The sequence below is a fragment of the Notamacropus eugenii genome, chromosome 1, assembly GCF_028372415.1.
Source record: "Notamacropus eugenii isolate mMacEug1 chromosome 1, mMacEug1.pri_v2, whole genome shotgun sequence".
Classification (NCBI taxonomy): domain Eukaryota; kingdom Metazoa; phylum Chordata; class Mammalia; order Diprotodontia; family Macropodidae; genus Notamacropus; species Notamacropus eugenii.
Window position 1 is genome coordinate 562,258,270 of NC_092872.1, and position 25,854 is coordinate 562,284,123.

The 25,854-nt window shown below is 33.4% G+C and overlaps 1 protein-coding gene across 4 annotated transcripts in view; it reads right to left on the minus strand.

The window, feature by feature from the left end:
* SNTG2 (syntrophin gamma 2) overlaps positions 1 to 25,854 on the minus strand; it is a 668,997-nt gene that overhangs the window by 347,576 nt on the left and 295,567 nt on the right. For all 4 annotated transcript variants that reach the window (XM_072634327.1, XM_072634328.1, XM_072634326.1 and 1 more), the window contains exons 5-6: positions 11,334 to 11,377; positions 11,187 to 11,228 (exon numbers count right to left, since the gene is read on the minus strand). In XM_072634327.1, coding sequence (XP_072490428.1) covers positions 11,187 to 11,228; positions 11,334 to 11,377 — 86 coding nt within the window. The remainder of the gene's footprint in view (positions 1 to 11,186; positions 11,229 to 11,333; positions 11,378 to 25,854) is intronic.

The window sequence follows — 25,854 nt, forward strand, 5'->3', positions numbered from 1 at the left end:
TGATTATATAGGGTATCATAGAATGTATTGGTTTGAGGGAAGGAGCATTCAAGCCCATAAGGAAAAAGATTAGCCTCAGCCAAAATACAAAGGAAAGTATGATTTAAACATGAAAAATAGCATCAAGAACAGGTGGCAAACAGCCTAATTGATCTTCAGAAAACAAGTAAAGACCTTCAGAGAGAACTGGCAGAAGGAGTGTTTATTATTGATTTATGTACTATATGGCAGAGACTTCTTAAATTTGAGAGAATATAGAATTTCTTAAAGAAATTACTAAATATTCTCATGAAAGAAAAAACAATGTTAACGAAAGAAAATACAGAGACTGGAGTAATGTAGATTGGAAAGGAAGTTTTCACCAGTAAAACTTACTTTTTCATTCAAGGTTATACCAAAACCACTATTAGAAGTTCAGGTGAACCTTTGAAATCAGACTACAAAACATTCATTTCCAAAATAAAAAAAGAAGTGTATGTATGTGTATGTGTATTTGTGTGTGTGTGTGTGTAAGTACACACATATAATTTTAATGAAGCTGGAGTCCAAAATTCTTGTTCTCTTTCAGGGAATAATGAACTCTGGGAAATATACTGATATACAGAGAGTCAAAATTTTTCTCAAATATGTTTATGTTTCTAAAATATCTAACTGGATGCTGATATTCTTCTTACCTTTTCTATTCCCAGAAGATTTTTATATTTCAGATTTCTTTAGCAATCAGAAGATGTTATACTGTCTACTATCACTGATGTGAGTTTAAAGAAAACTGCAAAGTTCTAAAAAATACAAAAATATAGTAAGAAGAGAAACCATTCATATATTTTTCCTACCACTAATGCAATACATTTAAGAATGCACCAATAAAATTCAAATAATCTATCTTTAAGGATTTATTTAGGGGAATAATTGAATGAAGAAAGGAGCTTTTGTAGGGAAAGCGAATTTCAGTCTAATTGTGGAAGGCCTTGAAATAAAAACATGTCAAAATATATACTATATATGTCCATGTATGTTGATTATTCTCCGAAGACTCAAATATTGGAGAATATAACTGGAAACCCTAGCCATAGGCTATAAATGAAGGGTGCAGGAGGAGAGTTGTTACCATAACAGTTCCTAGACTTATTACTTAGGTGATCCTAATGATAATGGGTAAGTTTTCTGCCTCAGGTATGAGTCTCATTTTACTCAGGTTTAAATTTGGAAAAATAAGATACAACCTGTTTTTAAAAAGTTATGAGAAAAGAACTTCATAAGTACCATAGAAATATCTTATCATCAGTGCCAAATTGAAATATTCTTATGATGTTTATAATGTTCATAAAGTCCTTTCAATTCTATCATTAGAAAGTAAAACTTTTTTTCACTGTTGATATGTAATTTTATAGATTTTGACCGTTGGAAGGAATCATTTGGTCCAAATTTCACATTTTATAGATGAGCAAATTAAAGACAAAATAGACTCCTATGAAGAGACAAAGTGATTTAATGACCTAACTATGATAAGAATTCAGGTATCCTCTGAGTTTAGTGTTCCTTGACCTCAAAAAATGTATATCCTACTTTGGTGATGCCATAATATATGTTCACAAATAAGTCATCAGAGGAGTCACTCATTCACACACACACACACACACACACACACACACACACACACACTAATACACATCCACATCCACAATAAAATACAACAATTTCAATAGGGTGGGATGGGAACTGATAACCTGGGGGAATTCAAGAAAGGTCTTTTTAAAGAACAAATATAAGTATTTGATTATATCAATTCACAAGGATTTTAACATATCATACAATGTATGGAAAGTATAAAATACTAGCTCTACCTCTTTTTTTGATTCCCTAGTTTACCATTAAAGCTCTCATATAATCAGATTCCATCCTTAACTCAGATTAGTAGCCTATATCAACTTTTGGCTCATGTATAGAGGTCTATTTATACATAAAAAAACATAATGTGTTCCTTATACACAGTTTTCTAAAAGAAGAGGTTAGACAGCCACTAAATGGTGATGCTGAAAACATAATTCATGCTTCAGGTGGCTAGAACAGATAACTTTTGATATCTCTTCCTAAGGTATTCACTATTTCTTAAATACATTGTAGTTTCAATACGATACAGTAGAGTGGTGAATTTGGAGTCAGTGGAGCTTAATTTGGAATTTGTCTCTGATAATTATTAACTGAGTAACTTTGGACAAGTCATTTAACCTTACTACACCTAAGTTACCTCATATGCAAATTGAGGGGATGAGATGAGATGATCTTGACAGACTGTAATTGGATTGCTTTTCATGCATGCCAAAGTAAGTAACTCAGAGGTTAATCATTTGGAAGTGGTCAGGGTACAGGTTCAGTATGTTATAGGATGAATTTTGAACCTTCGATACTACTGCAAGCATGCATACTCCATTGGCATATTCTTTTGGAACCCAGAGTCAACTTTACATCATGGCATCAAAAGTAGCATGCAAGAAATATTTGTTGATTTATTTTTCAACTAATTCAATTTATTATCACTGTCCTGGCCACATTCTCTCACTTTTAGTTTAGTTTGTCCCTGTCTCTATTTAAATTTTGCCCTGGAATATCTCCACTAAATAAGATTGACATTATTCTGTGCCTCATTCTTTTCTAGAATTTATTTCTATAGTTTATATAATCATTGTGAGTATTTCCCCCAACTGATGCCAATCACAATCCAGTTATGACCTAGTATACTTTTTTAAATTGAAAGATCCATCTCTTTCTATTTATGAGCTATTCTCCACTTGTAGTTAAGAACTATTAACCACTTCCCCCATTGAGAAAGGCTTTCCCTCAAAAAACAGTCAGTTAGTCATTAGGCTCATAAAGCAGAGGTGGAACTGTTTTTGAGAGCTTTTAAGAACCCAGATTTAGCTCCCTGCAATGAAGAAACACTGGATTAAAACTTTAAGAGAGATTAAACATTCACATTATCAAATTTTCTAAGACTCTTGGTTTTCTACAACAAGAAATTATGCAAGTGAGACAATTTATGCTAGTCTTATTGGCTCAGTGAAAAAGAGGCAACTTTGAGTAAGTCATCAAGGAGAAAAATAAAGTCTCTGAAATTTTGTTTTGTTTTGTTTGGGTGAGGAAAAGATAGAACTGTGATTTTATCAGTATGGGAACTTCTATAATGGCCACTTCCTTCAAGTATGAGGACTGGCAACTTGTTTGTTTCATATTGTCGTAGAGAATTGTCTGAGCCATTAAGTGATGAGTATGTCAGAAGTAATCGAAGGAGTGTATACTATGCATTCATGTTCACTATGGCATAGACTTCTTGAAGTTGAGAGGAAAAAAAACATTACTACAGTATCTATATTCTATTGTGTAAATACTTATTCATCATAACAGTGGGCAACAGCTATTACACAAATTTCAACATTTTTTTTCATATTAGGTTTTTAAGTAGAAATTAAATGAACACTTGTCAGAAAAATTTTAATATTCTTGATAAAATACATGGTGGACTAAATAGCCTCTGAGGTCAATTCAAACATGCTAAGATTTTATGATTCACTGATTCGCAATAAAAATAAAAGATCAAAAAGTTAAATGATCTTAAGCTTAATACTATATGTTTTATATATTTTCTGTACATTAACTCAAATATTAATTTTTATATAAACTCCAATTTTAATAGAAAATATTTACATTCATTTTGTTTAGTTTAGAGTTATAATCTATCAGTGCCTCAACCATCACTAATTAATTCTAAACCATTCATTGAGAGTAATGGAAATGAGGTACATTACAGATTATCTTTATTGTGCTACCTTGTCATGCTAATGTTCTTTATCATTGCGGACTTTAAAACCTGATTCAAAATGTATTCTTGCAAGCATGATTTATCAAATAGTTCCACTTTTCTTGGACCATCATTTTTCTCTCTTGTCCATCAGTATAGTAAATATTCAAAGACAACTTTGCGAAAAAGTATTTCTTTGGACAGTTATAATTACCATTAAAAGGGAAAATATTAATGTCTCAATAAAACATCATACCTATTCTGCACAAATTATTTTTAAAAAATATAGACAAAAATACTCTACAAAACTCTTTATAACACAAAGATAGTCTTAATGTCTTAACCAGGAAAAGATAAGGTAGAGAAAAATCTGTACAGTAATTTTACTAATGAATATTCTTTTGAAAATCTTAAGTGAAATCATAGGAAGAAGGCTATAAAAATATATTTAGAAAACATTTTACTATGATCCAGTTGGATTCATAATAGGGTTGTATAGTTATGTTCAACATTAGAAAAATAATCAGTATAATCAATCATCCATAAAACAAAAAACAAAATATAAATATAAAACTAATGAAAAAGATGGACAAAATATATCAGGCATTTATTTTTTAAAACCTAAAAAGCATAGATATGAAAGGGCAGTCTTTTTATATGATCAAATCATAAATCTAAAATACAATATATGAAATGGATAAACCCTGTAAATTTTCCTAAAATAAACAAGGGTAAAGCAAGGATATTCTATTTCCCAATTTTTATATGATCTAACTATGAAAAAACTAACAATAGAAATACTAAAAATCATATAATTACAGGTGTAAAAGTAAGAATATATTACCCTATTTGTAGATAGCATGATAGTAATTTTTTTTAAAAGACCATAAAAGTTTGTAGAAAAAAGTAATTCAGGCAACTAATGGCCTTAGAATAGTGGAAGCATACAGGGAAAATCAGCAAAATTCATTTCAAGTTCAAAACAATACTAACAAAAGCTCTGGGGAATGATAGGTTTAAAAAATCCACCAAAAATAACCATAATACACACAAAATGCTGGCATCTAACCTACCAGACAGACTCAGAAGTTTTATAAAAACAATTTGTTGTTTAGTCAATCAGTTTTTTCTGACTCTTCATGACCCCATGGACTGGAGCATAACAATGCTATCCTTGGGGATTTCTTGCCAAACATATTAAAGTGGTTTGCCATTTCCTTCTCTAGTGGATTAAGGCAAACAGAAGTTAAGTGACTTGCCCAGGGTCACACAGCTAGTAAGTATGTGAGGCTGGATTTGAACTCAGATCTTCCTGACTCTAGGCTGCAAACTTGTTTATCCTCTGAGTCACCTAGCTGCTATTAAAAACAACAATAATACAACAAAAATAAGTATGAAGCTCTCCTTATAGAAACAAAAGAAGACATAACTAACTGGGGAGAATTTCCAATTCACAGTCTGGGCTTGGCAAAATAATAATGCTACATAAATTTATTTCCAGATGTGATTCTATGCCAATTTCCTTGTCAGGGAAATGTATATAATTTGTATTTATGCATATCTGCACATATTATCTCCAAGAGGATACAAGCCATTTGAAAGGAAGGACAGTATTATTTTTGTTTTGCATGCACAGTGATCATTTTGCTTGGTATCACTGCATATAGTAGGTCTTTAATAAGTCCTACTTAATAAGTGTTTTTTTTAATTGAATTGAATTAAGTTGCTTTAAAGAAGTAGACAAAATATAGAGTTCATTTGGGGGAATAAAAGTTCTAGAATTTCAAGGGATGTTATGGGGACAACAGGAGGAATGAATGGGGGCATAGCATAATTTTTTTTCTCCAAACTATAAATTGCAGTAAATAAGACATTTTTGTATAAAATAAAATATAAAAGAGTAGATCAATGAAACAGCCTAGATAAGGAACAGAAAAAAATCAAACAGGATTTCACTCTCTGATAAACCCCAACAAAGAAAAAACTGTGGGAAGGATGCCCTTCTTCAATAAGAATAATTAGGAAAGCTAGAAAACACCTGGAAGAAATTATATTTGGAGCAGTATCTTAAATTATATAGAACAATAAGCTCTAAAAACTACACAATGTGAAAACAAAAACTCAAATCATTTCAAGTATAGAGAAAAACCAGGTAGAGATGGAGGTATAGAGACAGAGAACAGGAAGGTCTATATTTTATAACTATGAGTATGGGCAATACTTTTATACAAGAGATAGAGGTGATCATAAAAGATGTAAGATAATTATGAGGATATTACTTTTTATAAAAGCTTTTTCATCAACAAGATCAGTATTGTGAGAATAAAAAAATGGGCTTATTAATGTGGGGCAGGGGACACTGCATTTATATCAGTAAAATTCATTTTCTAAGAGGACATAAAAGTTTATTACTGAGTCATTTTCCAAATGGATAAATGGTAAGAGATGAACAGTTCATAAAATATGAATTGAAAAGTCACAAATGACCATTTGAAAATATTTAAAACCAATAATACAAAGAGAAATTAAAATCAAAACAATTCTGAAGTTGTATTCACATGTAACAATTTGGAAAAAAAACAAAAAAATGAAAATGGTCATTTTTGAAGACATTGCAGAAATATATTTCCTTATTTGCTCTTGGTGGATTGGTCTATGAACTAGTCTGACAACTTTGGAAAACAACGTGGAATTAGGAAAGAGAATTGGCCATAGTGTTCATAACCTTTGATCTAATGTACCTTCTGGATCTGTACTGTAGGGAAATCAAAAACAAGAAAGGTTCAACATAAAACAAAAGACTGATAGAAGCTGGATCATGTTTTCAACAAAATGGAGGCATAGACATTTTCTTATGTACTCCCTAACTCTTGAGGACTTCACAAAATAGTAATTATACTTTTGGTGAAGCAATTAAAACTGTCTCTATAGGCCAAGACACCAAAAATATTGATAATATTATGAATTAACAATAGAGAACGCCATTACCTAACTTGCTCACTCTGTACCTTCTTTAACAGCACCCCCTGGGACTGGAAGAACAAGTTCATCCACTCATTTGTGGTCTGGTATCCATGGCTCAAAGAAGAGACAGATACAAGAAGATACTTTCTTCCAAACCTCTGAAGTGGGGGAAGTCCACAACTATGGAACATTTATATATTTTATTTTTTTTCAATGTGTTGCCTGGTTTAGGTAATTTTTTTCTCTTCCTATTTTTCTTTGTAAAAAATAATCTTTGTTATATGGGATGGCCATCTGGGAGGAAAAACAGAAAAGTAAATGAGGATATTTATGCAATATTAAAACAAAAGATATCAATAATTTTTTTCCAAATATTAATAGAAATAACTGGAATTGAAGTTACTGATCATCAGTTGGACAATAACAAGAAATAATGAATATGAGGAAATCTGAGAATCAGGCAACATTTGGAGAACTGATATAAAATGCAAAAAGCAAGACAAAAGTATGAAATATATAAAATATAAAATGATGTCAATGGAAAAGATTCTAAGAAAGAAAAACTGATTAGCTGTCATGTCCAATTTTACTCTGAGAAATATTCTTCCCCTTCAATTCTCTACTTGTATTCCTCTCAGCACTGAGGAATAACTTAAAGGGCAGAATGTTGCATACAGTGTCATTTGTAGGCACTCTCAGTTATATAACTACTGCTTCTTATGAAAGAGTTTAAGAGAGAGTAGATAGACCATCACCCCCTTGTTCTCTGAATGTAGCCCAAAATTTCATTAGCTTCCAAGCTGCCATAAAGGATTTATGCCACACATTTCTCTCAGTTTCAGCTGGTCATCAATCCAACCCTCCAGATCTTTTTTCTGGACAAAGTGCTCTATAACCATGCCTCCCCTATCTTACAATTCTAAAGCTGAATGTTAAAATTCAACAGCTAGACACTTTTTTTCTCTACTTAGTTTCAGGTTATTAAACTAAGTCCCAATGATAGAAGCAGTCAGCATTGTTTTGTATCCTGATCATGTCATCCAAGGTATTAGCAATCCCTTCCAGCTTTGTATTATCTAAATATTCAATAAAGCTCCATGCCTTTATATAAGTAAAAGATTAAAATAAGTTATTTAGTACAAAAATAAGCACAGATAACTGAATCCAAGTATACATTTAGTTTCAGAGAAAGTATAAGAACCCAGGTTTCCTCACTATAAAAGTCCAGCAGTCTGTACAATATATCAAGCTGTCTTCTAATAGGTTAGTATGAAAGCATAATTCCACAATGGATTAAAAAGCAATAATCAAACATTAAGTAATTCCCCAGCCTTTCCCAGGATCCTATGCTGTGTACTAAAAGAAAATGGAATAGGATTCAAGAAACCTGGATTCTGTTAGTGGTTCTGACACAAACTAACCATCCGAACTTGGGCAAATCCATTCCTCTCCAGCTGGCATTTATATAGTGTTTGAAGGTTTGCAAAGCATATTTTTCATATTATTTCATTTGATCCTAACAACAACCCTGCAAGGTAAGTTCTATTATTATGCTCATTTTATAGATAAGGAAATTGAACTTGAGAGAAGTTAAATAACTTGCCTAGGATCACATAATGTCTGAGGCAAGGTTTGAATGCCACCTACAGCACTCCATGGAATGTGACCCATAGTTTCTTCTAGTTTTTAAATACAGGGATTAGATGAGAAGGTACACACTTTATTTCTCAGGCCTAAAATTCTATTCTATCAAGCAGCTCATCCCTCTCTACTTGTTGCCAATACTCAGGTTTCAGAAAGACATCTGAAGGACAAAGGGTAAAGTGGGGATGATGGTCGGTAGGATACAGTGGGATAATTATGAGATGACAATGAACATGAGGTTGACCCTGACAATGGCATCAAAAACCACACATTTCCCTGTTCCCACAGACATAAAAAACTAAAGGATAATATTGTCTTCAAACATGTAATAACTTCATATTTTTGTAAAGTACCATAAGATCTGTGTAACTCTGAAATTACTTTTGTTTGCATATAATTCAAAAGATTCAGGAATGCTGAAGTATCTTAAATATGTATACAGAAATATGTTTGTGGTGGATTCAGTTCTTTCTTAAGTGTATGGGAAGCAACAGGTTTCAAATGGCAGAACACTGGATTTGAAGCAAGAGTACTAAAGTAAAAAAAATCAATGTAGTAAGTAAAAAAAATAGGAGACGTATAGCTAAGAGGCAATCTATCTGAACTTTGAGGATTTCAATGAAATGCATACTCAGTGTGAGTCAACATCATGATATGAAAATCTAGATATTGAATACAAACTTAGCCTGCATTGTTGTTATTGTTTTTCATTTTTGATTATGTCCTGCTCTTTATGACCCTATTTGGGGTTTTCTTGGCAAAGATATTAGAGTGGTTTGTCATTTCCTTCTCCAGCTCAATTTATAGATCAGGAAACCAAGATAAAAGGGTCAAATGGTTTGCCTAGCGTTACACAGCTAGTGTCTGAGACCAGATTTGAACTCAGGAAGATGTTTTCCTAACTCCTAGTCTGGCACTCTATCTGCTGTGTCACCTAGTTGCTTCTTACCCTGCATTAGGAGAGATACAATATCTAAGACTTAGGAGGTTTAAGTATGGTAGTATTCTGTCATAGCCAGATCCAATCAGCATTATCGAGTTCAGTTCTGGATGCCTCATTTAAAAGAAAACATTTATAAAGTGGAGGTCAACCACAATAGTGAATGGTCTAGAATTCATATACAAAGGAACATTAGGACCTGAAGGCAGATGTTTAGCCAGCAGAAGAGGTGTGTATCTGAAGCATTAGCAATTGGAAGAAGGTTTAAAATGATTATGATTTTTCAAAGGGAATGATTTTTAGGTTGATATAAGGAAAAAAAAAGAGATTCTACCAATTAGGGCATACAAACATAGATTGGATTTCATGGAGTGGTTGTGGGTTCCTTCTCAATGAACATCATAATACTGGGCATAGAAACAGACATAGACATAGACATAGATGTAGATGTGGAGGTGCCTTGGAAGTCATCAAGGCAAATCCCCTCATATTAAAGAAGAAAGAGATTTAGAGGAGATTGTTGTAGGGGAGATTCTTAGATAGTTTCAGGATTGCCTCTGAGGTTTCTTCTAACTCTGAAGTTCTATAATACTGGCATGAATCCCAGTTCTTAGTACCTATGCAACTTCAGCCAAGTTACGCAAAATCTCTGAGATCAGTTTCTTCAATTTTACAGTAAGTGAACTTGGATTAGATGTTCTCAAAAATCATTTCCACCTCTAAATTCCTATGACCCTGATAGTTGGTATACATATACAAGAATTATATTTTGTACTTTGTTCAGAAAACAAATGGGCAGGGAAATTCTTAGTCTCTAGTACTGGGCCAGTTCAGCTGTAAAGGGTTACTGATCGCCTCGTAAAGCAATTTCCTTTTTCTGGATGAATGAATTTGATGGTACTTGTATTACTTCATGAATTATTAAGATGTGCAACATTCACAATTTCCAAGGACTCTGAAATCACTGACCTCAAGAAGGAGACATACGGAAGAAAACTTTTAGAAATTGGAAAACTTGTTTCATTAGCACCATTGGTGACAACATTACTGATCTGGATCTGGATGAAAACACTGCAGTTTGCAATACGAAACTAAGCAAAAGCTATTTTAGTAACCACTTTTTCACTTTTCCCTCTTATTGAAGCATTCACTAGCTAATACCATTTATATTTTCTAAAATAGCTTGCATATCTAGATTTCACCTAGTGAGACCCAGTCTTTTTATAGATTAGGGATTTGAGACTTGGAGAGGTCAATTATTACCTACAGAAATTTCATGGGCCTAGACCATGCTTGATAAGTGGTTGTTAATAGAATGAAAGTTCCTTGAGGGTAGAGACATTTTTTAACTCATTGGAATTCCCGCATTTAGCATCATACCTGACAGAGAGAGCAACACTTGGATGGAAAACTGAAGAACAAGACCTCTGATTTCATGTTTAATCAGAGGGCTTCAATTAGAAAAAAAAATCATTATGCTAGCATTCTTTTCCAAATCTAATGGCTTATTCATTGAAGAAACATTAAATTCCTTAATTCTCAAAATGGCATAGTAGCATTAATCAAAATGTAGTAGGCTTTGACTGAACGCAGCAGGACCTTTTTTATTACATGGGTCAGGTAAATGATTGCTCCTAATACCACAAATTCCAATAGAATGGGCCAATTTTCACTCTCTGAAAGATAAGATTTCACACTAAAAGATTCTCCACAAACCAGTCAATTACACAGGACAATTCCCTGCCCCAACTAGCTTTTATAACTTTCTTAACAAGGAATCCAAATAAAAACATGACACAATGCATGCTAAAAGATGGAAAACAAGAAATGTATGGAACTTACCACTTCCTCATGGGTTGCGTTTTCTACATTAATGCCATTAACCTAGATAGATGACAGATTAGGATATATGAGTGAAAAATTGATACACATGAATTAAAATACAAATACATGATACAACTTTGAAGACTGAATTCAAAACACACTGACCTGTATTACTGCATCTCCTATAAATAACATTCCTGTTTGGTCAGCTGTGGGGTTACAAAAGTGTCAAGTGTTAAGAGAGATTTTTTTTTTTAATTAGAACATATTTTCTTAAGGCAATTGTTTTAAATATACTGTTTATAGCAGTCAATTGAAACGGCTTTTCTTGTGAAAATGCCAGTACTCTAGCAATCAGCAATCACAAAGCAAAACTAAATAGACTGGTACCAATTTTAAGCAAATTAAAAGTTACTTTCCAGGCACAAATGACTTGTTTAATATGAAACACAAATGTCACTTCATACTAATGAAGGATTTCATTAAATTATGTGGAAATTCTGATTCACATTTTTCATTCAGCTGTCACAAAGAGCAAAACAGGAATTCTTGAAGCTATTTAACATTTTTTCCCCTTTCTTCCACAAAGAAATGCATAAGTGTTGCTTTAATTAAAGGGGTATATTGGAATGTTTAAAATATTCCATTGTGAATTTATTCCATTTTGTGTTATTTCCACTTAACGTTTCCCTCCTCACAAGTGAAGACCTCTGTATATTTTAAGGTAGGAGTTCTTAACCTTGAACTTGTTTTTATTTTTTAAAGATACTGTGTTAACTATATTTCAATATCACTAGTTTTCTATGAATGCTATATATTTTATTTTATGCACTTAAAGCCATTATTTAGAGAAGGGCCCTGTAGGTTTCACTAGGCTGATAAAGTGGACCATGATACAAAAAAATGGCAAAGAACCCTTATAATTTAAGGGATACTGTGTATATGTACACAAAATGTGAAAGTGATCTTTTTTTTCCTTTTCATTGGTTGCTTTTGACATGCTTTTCCTTAAGAAAAGAAAGATAACTTTGTATACATTGTAGCATTATAAAGACATTGATTATCTTCATCTCAATTTTTTCAATAAATTTGGTTGCATGTGCATCACAACACATGCGTGTTTAATTACTTGATAATTTCAAAAGTCTTCTATGTTGAATTCTCACTCATATTTCAACAGTATCTTAAAAGTAAAATAATTTTTAAAGTATTTTGAATCTATATTATAACATTTCAAAAATACTAGGTATCTATTAAAATTAAACTGATTCATAAATGAATCTAGCTAAAAATATTTGTCTAATTGTTATACACTAATCAATAGATTTGACTCATCTCTTTCAGATAAAGAGAAGCTTTCATTTTGCAAATGCATTTGCACTTACTATGTTTTTCTGCCAAACTTTCAGGAATTGTTCAAATTTTGTTGTCACTTTAAATTTTTGATAAGACTGTGTCAGTTTTGCACTTCTAATTTCTACAAGATGTATTGGATAATAACTTTTGCTTAAATTTAAATTTAAATTCCCTTGGGGAAGAAAACATAACATAATCTATATATATATAATGATAATATATGATTATAATATAATATAATGATAAAATGAAAAAATAGTTAATTTTAGTAATCACATTGACTTAAAGAGAGACCTACATTTGAATGCTAGCTCTGCCACTACCTAGCTGTGTAACCTTGGGCAAGTTTCCTCATTTTTCTCAGCCTCAGTTTTCTCCTCCATAAAATGGAAATAAAAGAACTCCTCACAGGGTTGTTGTGAGGATCAAGTAGGATAATATAAGTAATGTAAGTAAATCTCTATAAATCACTAGTGAGTATCTCTGTGGAGGGCAGAATTGGCCTATGATATTATCATCTATATACAGCTTATTTGAGAAAAAAGTGTCCTGCCAAGTGATTTTATTGCTCTGCAGTCAAACTCTCAACAATAATCTTCATTAAGATATTTAAGCCTCCTCTCAGAGCAAGTTAAACTTTTAATGATGAAATTCTCTTACTGATTCCAGAGTCTCACACCTAGTCTGACATTTAGTGATGAGTTTGCAGCACACTGTTGAGTTTCTGTGTGAAGGAAACCAAAGAATGCATAGAATTCAGACTTTAATCTCTGGTAGTCTCATTATAGGCTATCCTTTTCCATTAAAGGGACTCACAGTCAGGGATAGGCATTCTTAATATCTTAGTTAAGAAGAGGAGGTCATTTACACTTGAGAATTACTGCTAGTCCTTGGAGTACTCAGCTCTCTAAGGCTGAAAGTTACAGAGAAGTCATTGACTTAAACTGGAAGAGGGAATTTCTTCATTAGTGTTTTCTATACAAGTATAATCACAAAACCACAGATCCAGTCCCATTCATAGAGACTACCTAAGCAGGAGGAAACACTGTCTCCTCATTTTAAAGCTGCTCATTCACAGAGATCCCTCATTCTATTTGCTGTACCAAGTGACCATCCCAGAAAAGAGAGGATATTCCAATAAATATTTAACAACCAGCTCTCTTGGGGGGGATTACTTATATTATACACACATATACACATATACATATATGTGTGTGTATATATATTAATATATATACACACTTATACATTATATATAATGCAGAAGATTAAAAGTGTTTCATATATACACACATATATATGTATAAATATACATATATATACATTATTAATGACTTTTCCCTCTCTATATCTATCACTATCAAACAGTAAGTCAAGCTCTGATTTGTAGTATTTGTCAATTTCTGAAGTAAATGCTTGATCTGAAAATTAAACAGTCAGACACATCTCAGACTCTTCCATTATTTGTGAAAATCACAAAGGAGATTATAACAGAACCACTATGTACCTGAGTTCTCACCCTCCCATATCTCAGCAATATGAGTTAGGCTACGTTTTCCCTGGATATTGACAAAGATATCTCAAAAACATAAAGAGGCCAGTACTTAGGCTGCACCTTCCTAGATGGAGCATCATGGTAGACTTTGGTGTCATTGATTAGATTTCTTGGTAACCTAAGTGCATGAAATGGCCCACCCATATAGATCTGGTGCCCCTCATACTTGGAGGATGTTTCAAGAGCAAATATGTCACCATTCCTTGCCTTGCAAAACCTCCTCCTATTAACCATATAATGACTTATGATTTTCTCATTTCATTAGGAGAGTACCAGTCTAAGTCAGGCCTGCCCAGGAGAGAAAAATTACTGATTTCTGCACAACAGCCAGCATGGAAGGAGTAATTGGTTTTCACTGAAATGATCCATGTTCTTCACCTAGAGTTTAGATATGATTTGTTTGGATTCAGTGAAAGGGCCACACTTGAGGACCTAGGGGGCAACAATATATTGAAAGTGACTCCATAAGCTCCATTAGACTGGCAAAAGGGTCTCTAACACACAAAAACATTAAGAGCCCCTGCTCCTACAATGATGCCACAGCTGCACTAATATTCCCTCCCAGTCTCCAATGCACTGCTCTGGCTCCCAAGCTTCCTAGTTATACTGACACATACTCAGTCTCTCACTCTTGCCAATCCAAAATAGAAAGTAATTTTGTGAAGACCTCTCTTACTCATATTTCTAGTCTCATGAGAACATATAAGCAAAACAAAGCACCCATACAACAACCCCTGACTTTGCTTTCATGTTTCCTGTTATTCAAAACAACTACCAGGCTAAGTCACCTGTACTGTCAACTGACAGTACTGTATGTCAACTGACATAAACTAGTATTGAAGTTTTTCTTGAAGCTACTACCAGAGTATTATTCAAAGCACCTAAATTCTACTCATATCCCTATCGAACTGCAAATCACTGCATGCCCCATTAGTTTCCTCCACATAAGGGAAAACGGAAAACAAATCTTTTTCATCATGACACATCTATGGCCCTCCTTTCTTCTCAGATCTAAACTGTTCTAAGCCCCCAAAACCACATGGTTCACATATGTAAGCTGTATTTATTAATATTATTAAAAGCTGTAAGGTAGCATGACCTTGGCAAAGCTAGACTCTAAGGTTCTAGAAGTCAGACAATCATAAATTCATTTTAAGGAACCACTTTAAAAAATCAATTTTAGATACACTGCTGTAACAATTTTTAATTGTTTAAGTTTTCTCAAGCACTACAAAGAAAATTGGTTTGCCACACTGTTTAAATATGGCCATAGCTTGGAACCGTTCTGTCATTTTTCATTTCGTTCAAATACAGAGACAGTAAATACATTTGAAAAAAGCTAAATCTAAACTTTACGACGCCTAGAATCACAGGTAAGATAGTTAGGAACACTGAAATTAAACTATCCATTCTATTGCAAAATTTAAGTACAATATTCCAATTTGTTGTTTGATGGAATGTTCTTTGTGATATTTCTTTTTGTTACGTCATGTTTATTCTGTTCAGTTCAGTTCTGGTATGTTCCGCTGTGTTATGTATTGTATTATGTCATGTTATATTAATATTATAATACATTATATTATAGTAAGCTACACTATGCTATACACTATTATATTATATGCTATATTATTTTATGCTATACCACTGTATATAATACTTAGAACTTAAATTGGAAGACATATAATAAAATTACATATTTTCTTTATTACATAAATCATTTTTATTATTTTTAACACAAATCAGATAAGAACAAATTATATGGATAATCTATGTGAATTCTTTCAGGTTATAGATTTAAACTTGATACATTGAAAATAAAAAAAATTACTAAATGGACTATGGAAAGCATCGCTATCATTTTCATAATGCATCCCAATTATGATAGCTGTTCAGGATTCTTTATTTCTGAGTTTAGTCATTATTAATCAACTGTGGGTGATGAGAGAAATTTTCCAGGAAACTAATTCTTTCGCCTCTAAGCAGGATTTCTTCTCTTATTTAATGATTTCCAGAAGATTTTTTTTCTACAATTAATATTAAGCACATTTTCTTTTTTACTGGTACATGACCCCTTTTATACATACCAACTCTTTTACTCTACTGCACAGTAGCTTGTGAGTATTTAGAAATGTAACTGATAGGAACAAAATTAATGCAGATGGAATACAAGAAATTGTCAAATGGAGAAAAACCTTTGCACCAAATATCATGGTTAAAAGTCTGAAATCCAAGCTGTATAGAAGGAATTAACAGCTATATATAAAACCAAAAAAGTTTTACTAGTAAATGAATGGCCATGGTATATGTACAATTTCCCAAAGAATTGACACATACCCATGACATTATGAAAACTTTTGCCAAAATAGTTATAATAAAATAAATGCAAATTAAAATGAATTCTTAGGTTTCAGATCACATCATGCAAGTTAACATAGATGAACAAAATATGAGAATAATAAATGTTGTAAAGACTTCAAGAAACCAGGCATACTAATGTCGCATTGGTAGAGTTGTGAATGATCTATCAGGGTATGGGAGGACCTGAGGCCTTGAGGCCCCATGTGACCCTCCAGGTCTTTGGAAGGTCCAAGTTTTACACAACAAATCCTTTTGTTAAGGGGATTTGTTCTGTTAAATTTGGATTCAGTCAGAGGACCACATTTGAGGACATCGAGGGCCACATGTGTTCTCAACGCTACAGGTTCCCCACCTCCAGCTCTAGTTCTTCTGGATAACAAGAAAAGTTATCAGGCTGGTCATATTCTTTGACTCAGTCTTCCTAATACAAGGCAGAGACCACAAGGTGATCAACAAATAAAAAGAAGGTGGTGCAGTGGATAGATTCCTGGGCTTGGAGTCAGGAAGACTCCTTTTCCTGAATTCAAATCTGGCTTCTGACACTTACTAGCTGTGGGACTCAGGCAAGTCCTGCTTGTAATCCTGCTTGTCTCAGTTTTCACATCTGTAAAATGAACTGGAGAAGTAAATGACAAGCCACTTCAATAACTTTATCAAAAAAAATACTGTTTGGGTTTTGGCAGACTATGGTACTTTGATTTTAAAAAAATAAACTTGAAAAAAAAGAAAAAAAAACCCAAATGGGATCATGAAGTAGTCAGATATGACTGAAAAAACCTAAACAATATCTTACACATAACACCACTTTTTGGGTTAAGAACTGCAAATAAATAGGTGTCAATCAATTTGGGAATGGTTTAAAAATCTTCCACATACATTTATCTGTGGAATAATATTCTACATTAAGAAAAAAATGCATATGAGGAATTCAGGGAATTTCCTCATGGGAAGTTTTTTATAGACTAATGAACAATTAAATAGGTAGAAGGAGAAAAAAATATAGGCAATGAAAATATATACAATGAAGGAAAATTAAAAGGTTATTAAGAGGAAGACAAAATCTGAGAATTTTTTAAATGAATATTCAGGAAAACCATCATAAACATACCTCCCTCCTTCTGATATAGAGGCAGGAGGACTACATGGGTAGAATATTATATAAATTCTCAGATGCATTAGCTGAATTGGTTATCTTTGATCAAATGTTTTACTTCTTTAAAGGAATGGGCTTAAGTCTGTGGACAGTAAAAATTATTGCAGATATAATTGTCAAAAATTATTGTGATGTAAAAACAAGTAACAAAAGTAACTGTAGAAAAAAGACATTTAAAAAGTGTTCACTGAAAGTGTAATTGTGATACAAATGTGACAAATGTAGGTCATCCAAGACTAACTTCATTTCTTTTTTTTAGACAGTGTTATTTGACCAGATCAGGGAAATGCCATAGACCTAATATAGCATGGTAAATGTGGCCACTTTTGAATGACTTTTGAAGATACAAAGAATAATCATTAATGAAGGGTTGTCAGACTGGAATAACGGCTTTAGTGCTTCCTTACCTGAATTTACCAGTCACTGTTCTATCCCACTTATATGGGAAATGTACATCAGAGACTTTGGAATTTTTCAGCATCATGTAAATTTCTGTTCATTTTCACTAAGGTGTTGCATGGGGTTATTTCATTCCCAATAAATCACTGATCAGTGGGCTAAGTGGATCTAGTTAATGCAGGAAGAAGTCTTAAGAAGCAAGAACTTTCTGCTACAGAACTAGGGATGCACTGAAAGGTGAATTTGCTACAGAAATATTCACGGGAAGTCAAACTGAACTGAGACTATCTACTTCAACAGTTACTGAAATTGAAAGAATTGTTCTACTGTTTTGCCCAAATTGTTGTTCATGTGTATCTTTTCTGAAAACCTTTAAGTGCCATATATATGCTAAATTTTCAAGGTCTTTGACTTCCGCTGCAGGGAACCTTAGAAAATGGTTTCCTCAAGGTGAGAGCATTTTCTTTGCCTAAGAATTCTAACTCACTTGATAGTCCAGTGTGCAAGACATGACTGGGCAAACACGCAATGCAGCAGGACCTGAGACATGAGGAGAGTTGCTCAAGAACACCAGACTCCTGCAAGTATATTCTTTGTCATGGTTCTTCACATGATCAGCAGCTAGGTGGTGCAGTGGATAGAACACCAGTGCAGGAGGCAGGAAAACCTGAGTCCAAATCTCACCTCAGACCCTTGACACTCACTAGCTGTGTGATTTAACCCCAATTGCCTCATCCTGGGTCATCTCCAGTCATCCTGATGACTATCTGGTCATCGGGTTCAGATGGCTCTGAAGGAGAAGTGAGGCTGGTGACCTGCACAGCACTCCCTCACTCAAAACAAAGTCAAATGCAAGTCTCACTCAAAACAAAATCAAATGCAAGTCACATCATTATTTCTCTGATGGCATGGTCTTCTTCAGCAACATAAGATGAACACACACACACACACACACACACACACACACACATGATCCTCCACTCTTTCATGTAGATAACTCTATAACTTTAATATGAAGGGACAACCTAAAGAGAATCCTAGAAGCTATGACTTTCAGTACTTTAATAAGCTGAGTAAAGGAAGCATCAAAATGGCAAACATATCCATACCTTCTTCAGGAACACAAGTAAAGGACGCTGTCTTCTTGACCCAACAAACCAATATGTTGCTATTGGTACTTTAGAACAGGTTTGTTTCCCTCGTCTGAAACTGACTATTGACTGATGGAGGAACAGATTCCCTTATTTTACAGAATTATAAGAAGTAACCAAGTATAACTAACTAAAAGTGCTACCAGGAGGAATTCATAGTCACATTTCCTAGATGTTTCTTCATTGCTGTGCCCAGGAAGAAGGGAGAAGATGAGAATCAGAAACTCACTACTGAGGGGTATGGAGTCAGCAGTTTCTAGAGTTGAGTTGTGCTACCTTCTTGGCTTATTTTTTCTTGGCCATGATGGAGAGCTTCCTAAAGCTTCTCAAGCCTTAAGAACTTAAATAACAAACTCTATCTGGTTTTAATTACTTATATTCATATATTTGCCCAAAGTCACACAGCCAATATGTTTCAGAGGTGGAACATAAACGTCATTCTTTCTGACACTGAGGTCAGCTCTCTAGCCATCATGCTACAATACCTCTCAAAACTTCTCTTATCCATAACAAATATTCCAAGTTCCTTAAACTAGTATTCATAAAGCATAGTCTTCATTCAGTCCTCATAACCTTCTGATTGCCATTCTCTATACAATTTTCATATTGCCCATGTCAACTCCAAAGTTTATCATGCAAAAAAATGAAGAGAATATTCTATATTTGGTTTGACTCAGTCAGAATATGCCAGTATTATCACCTCCAAACTCCTGAACTCTTTGTCTTTTGACAGTCAAAATAACATTTATATGTTTGTCATAGTATGGAGCATATTGATGTTGTAGCCACCAAACTAGGTGACTGACTAGAAATATCGTCTTGGACAATGAGAGTTTGCTTTCTGGAATAGAGTTTATTTTAAATGAAGGATAATCTTGATATCCAGGGAAGACTATGTATACAGAATATACTTGTGTGGAAGATTTTTTATTTTGCTACAAATATTTAGACTGAAAATGGAAGAGAAGAGTTAAAACTCCCTTAACATAATTTCTAAATCAGATATCAAAGAGAGAAGCAGGTATGAAAGAGAAAGAATAATAATGAATGAATGAATAAGAAAATGTTTTAAAGCACCTTTTATATGCCAGGCAAAATATCAAGCACTTAGGATAAAAATACAAAATTAAGGAAGTCCTTCCCATCAAAAACCTGACATAACAGAAGCAGAAGGACGTCTATAAGAGATTGGTGGACCAAGAGAAGGAATTTTTTCTTTTTTGAGGAGTAACAGAAATGATGATTAGACACATAGGGTTATGATTATCACAGCATTTCCATAAGCAATGATACTACAGATTTGGTGCTGCTGAATAATTTTTCAGTTCTGTCCAACTCAAATCCATTTGAGGTTTTCTTGCATTTCCTTCTCCAGCTCATTTTACAGATGAGGAAATTAAGGCAAACAAATTTAATGACTTGCCCACAGCCACATAGATGGTAAGTTTCTGAGGCCAGAATTAAACTCAGGAAGATGAGTCTTCTTGTCTCCAGACCCACTCCTCTATCCACTGTACCACCTGGTGACCCCAATTTGGTTACTCTCCTCAAAAGAAGAGACAGAAAGAATAGAACTGGGGTAGGGGACGTTAATGCACAAGAGTGGTGATTAAACAGTAAGATATCCAAAAATATCTGGAGTGTACATGTGTGAGTTTGGATTAGGGTCAGATAGAGATAGAATAGTGAGTTGATACTCACTGCCCCCACAAGGGAGTAAAGGCAAAGAAAATAAGGGGAATTGCCACTTTCATTTTTCTGGGACAGCACCTCATTCATGAGTGATGGTTCATGTATTTAGTCAATTATAAGCCAATTATAAGGAAGAAGGGCTTTGGACAGGATGAGATCATTAGTAAGCAGTGACTATGTCATCTTTGAGTTTATGAATGATGAGGAGGGCAACTCGGGGTACAGCTTTATGTGCACTCTATATTTTAGAACAAATATAAAGTGATCCAAGAAAATATAGGTACTTGAGACTCAAAAAATAGATTAAAGAAATATAATGACATTTCTGAAAATGGCAACAGAAATTGTTCTGATGAAGAAGAAAAGGTAGGGGTGTCCAAAATTACTGACCCAGTGGCAACAAGAGTTCATTAAATAGCACTGATCACAAATTAAAAAGGACAAAGGATAGAATCAAGGACATTTCTCTAATGTTGTACACAAAAGTGGTACAGTTCTATAAGAATATTATTAGAAAAATTAAAGCACATTTTAATACTAGCTAGTTGGAGTTTTTTGTATTTTTTAAAATGTTTGTTTATTTTTAGTTTTTGACATTCATTTCCACAAAATTTTGAGTCCCCATCTCTCCCCTCCCCACATAACACCTTGTATTCTGATTACCCCTTCCCTCAAGGATGGGCTGGGCTCTGTGGGCTGCACTCTGCTCCAGTACCCTGTGCGATAGACCTTTCTTGTTGGCTTTCCAGGCTACCTTGGGCTGGAAATCTCTTTCCCTCTGTCATTTTTTGGTTCTGCTGCTCTAGAATTTGTTTAGAGTCATTTTTACAGATATTTTATGGGTTGTGGGGGAAGAGCTAGAGTATATGCGTCTGCCTACTCTGCCATCTTGGCTCTGCTCCCAATATTAGCTAATTGTAATACGTAGCAGCAGTAGTGAGTAATTGTAGTATTCAGTAAGAGGTACATAAGAGGTACATACTCTGATTTAAGATCTGCCATGCACTTAACATCCACTGTCTCTTTGGTTCTCACAATAACCCTGTGAGGTAGGTGCTATATTTGTACTTTATAGATGAGAAAGCTGATATTGGGAGCGGCAAGTGACTTGTCTAGGATCATAATTTAGGCAGGATTTGAACTCAGGTCTATAGTGTCCAGAAGCAAAGAAGCTTTAGGACTGCTGCTCAGATCACATCTGGATCACTGTGTTTGATTTGGTTCATCAGATTTTAAGAAGCCTATTGAGTAGATGAAGATTAATTGATTTGAATTGCACCTCTCAACAATTCTGTGAGATAGCTATTATTACTCCTATTTTAGATTAAAGAAACTAAGTCTGGAAGAGGTTCAGTGAATTACAGGAGATAACACGTCTAAATAAGAATGTGAAGGAAAATTTGAACTGAAGTTTCTTTGAGGCCCCCTCCAAACTCCATGCAGTAAGGCACTTGCTGACAATAAGCTGAAGTTTTTAAAAAAATATTGAAGTTAATGAAAAAGAGCTATTTCAGTTGTCAAGAAAAAAGAAATGGCATACTAAATGACCAACAATATTATTCAGATGATGAAATAAAAACTGGATTATTCAATTCTACTTTTGCTCCTTTTTGCACAATCTAGGAAAATGATGTTCAGATCTGGAAGTATGGAACACGAATATGTAGCAAGAATTTGCTTAATCAAAGTAATTCCAAGGAAGTTGAAATGATTTAAAGATTGGGAGTATGGAATCACTGTGGTGATATTTGAAAAATCTTGGAGAAAGGGAGAGACATGACAGGACTCTATAAATGTTTTCCCAATTTGATAGAAGAGGGGAAAAATGAAATTTTCAAACACAAGTCTGAGAAGCTTGACGTTGCTTCCTAGTACAACCAGATAGGTAGAGATATGGTTTATAAGCAAGTAGACAAAAAAAAAGGAATCACTTCATAGCAGCAGAGGTTCATGAACAATAATAACAATAATTCACATCAGGGATAGGGAGAAGGCCTGTCATTTCATTAGTTTAAGGGACTCCCAGGTGAGGAAACTCCCCTACCAAAACAAGCTAGAATTTCTCAGTAACTTAGTCTTAGGCCACAGGCTCTTTAACCTTTATAGAAGTTTAGAGACCCCTTTGTTAGTCTGATAAAATTCATAGGCCTTCTCTAAAAATAGTGCTTTATTTTATTTTAATACATACATAAAATAAATATGAGATTACAAAGAAAATTAATTACATGGAAATGGTTACCAAAATATAGTTGTTTTTTTTTAAACTTTTAGTACCCAAGGTCTTAAGAACTTGTTTAATTAGAAGGCTGCCTAAAAGAAAATTTAAGCTACTTGCCGAGGAACACACATTCAGTACTTGTTAGAGGCAGATTTGAACCCAGGTCTTCCTGGCTCCCCGGCTACAGGATGACCTCTCTATTCAATAATGTGCCACACTACTTCTAAGAATAACATAATTCTTACTATTTATGTTTCTGATATAGCATATGCAAATATGTGTACTACATAAATAACCAGCATGTAGAAAATTAGTTTTTTTCACTTAAAGGATTTTTTCAATAATTTCCCTACTCTTGGCATGATCTAAGTAAATTACCTCATGATATTCCTAACTGGTATACATTCTAAGATATGAATTTAATTCCAATGAAGAATATTTTCAGTCATTGAAAAGGTCATTGTGGGGTTCTAGGATAAATATATAGTCACCAAAAACATAGCATTATCTATTGATAAGCATAATTGTAGAATGATAAAGATATTCAGCAAAAGTAATGAATTAAGAGATTGTTTCTATCATAAGATGCTTTGACAGTCTATGATATAAATTTACGCAAATCTTTTGTTATGGACTATTTTCTCTGGTGATTGTTAACTGGTCTCTTACCTGTCCTCAACATAGAAATTAATGTCAATGACTTTTGTCAGAATATGGAAAGTAGTGTCTGAATTAGAAATATAGTATTCATGACATTTCCCAATTTTGAGTAGTTATTTTAAATTCCTTAAAGTTTTTGCAATTTACTATTTTAAAAAGCCACCAGAATGAATGAAAGTAAAATGTTTTTAAAGTTACAAAGGGAATGGAGAATGAGTTCTCCCTCGAGAGCTTTGTAAAGAAAACTGATTAAAAAAACTTTTTTATTTTACTGGTATTCTTTCTCTGGACATATTTTTGGAGAAAGAAAAAGGGACTTTTCTTTATATTGAACAAACAAATTACAGAAGAAAGACGTATCTTGGGGGAAAAAGCCAATAGAATTATTTATAAGGGAAGATATTACATTTTCTATGGAGAAGTTTATAAAGCAAATACACAAATTATTTATGGAAATCTTAAGGTAAATAAGTTTGTAGTTATTCAAATTATTTTTAAAACAATTCTGGCTTTATGATTACACAGCAAATAATATAATAAAACAAACCCCTAGTTCTCCAGGTTTAAAATTTAATAACCTTCAAATGCACCATATATCTTTGACATTAGATTTAATTCATTTTAAACATTGATTACACACATCTGTCATCTCTTTTCTGCTAGCTCAGATTTGAACATTATATCATTCAAGACATATTTCTTATTCTTCCCACATATATCTATCCTACCTGAATCAGTCAATCAGCATTTAATAAGCCTCTACTATGATTCAAGTACTGGCTAACCTTCTGGGAATACAAAGAGAAAAACAAAAGATTTCTTTCTCCCAAAGATCTTGCACTTCATCAAAGAAAACAACATGTACACATAATAAGCAAATGCAAGACTAACAGGTAAGAAAAAGCATGGGGATATAGCTCTTTAGTATAATCTTGTGAATAAGGTGGGGATTTGAAGTGGAAGTAAGAAAGAAACCCATTCTAGGCATGGGCATCATGGTATGTAAATTATACAAGGGCAAGAATTAATATCTGTCTGTCTGTCTATCTATCTATCTATCTATCTATCTATCTATCTATCTATCTATCTATCTATTTTCTTTCTACCTGTGCTTAATCTTAGTTTATAAAATTACAAATCATGCAAACACTAAAAATCAGAAACAATTTTATTTTACTTGTGTACATTCCAGAAATTTGATGGACTGAAGTAGACTTCCTTTTCCAAGAAAAAAAATGAACCTAAGTCGCTTAATTCACTAAAGTGTAAAATAAGAAGGTTGGAATAAATAAACCCTAGGATCACTTCAAGCTCTAAATTCTGTGATCCTATAATAATGGGAATAATATTCTACTAAAGCAGTATTTCAAATTATCTATGGAATGTAGAACTAAATAAACCCAGTATGGTTTGCTGAGGCCATATCCTTTGCAGGGAATGAAGCCCAGTTGGAAAATGATACACTAGTTATAAGAAAGAGATCCTTTAATGCCCAACTCGAATCCCAAATGCCTAAACCTCCAGGAAGTCTCAACTTACTTCCCACAGTTCATCCCCAATACCAATAAGGCAAATGATTTTACTCCCTTAGGCTTTATATAAAACCTTGCTTTTTTACCACTTTAAAACACTTGCAAAATAATAGGAGCTAAATATGAATCATGTATATAATTTCTTTTATAAGTAAAACTTTGGTGTGTGTGTGTGTATTTAACATTTATATTTATTTAACAAATAACAAATGTGTTTAATCATGACTGATTTATAGGAAAATTTTAGATCTGGTACTGCTAGCTCCTAATACTTTTTACCCCATTTCTTTGTGATACTTGACGCTTTTTTTCTACATATGAATTTCATTATAATTCTATCTAGCTTTATTCAGTGATCTTGTATAGTTTCATTGGAATAGTAATGAACCCACAAATCAATCTAGGTAGTATTTTTGTTTTTTATATGATCAGAATCCAAATCATGAACAATTAATTCCATTTCAATTACTTGTCTTCTTTTATTTCTGTGGAATATTTTGTACTTTCATTAATGTAATTCCAATTTGTGTCTTGAGTAAGTATGTATTATAGACACTGTATGGTGATTATACACCTAGCCATGTGGCAGCTAGATGTCTCAGTGGATTGAAA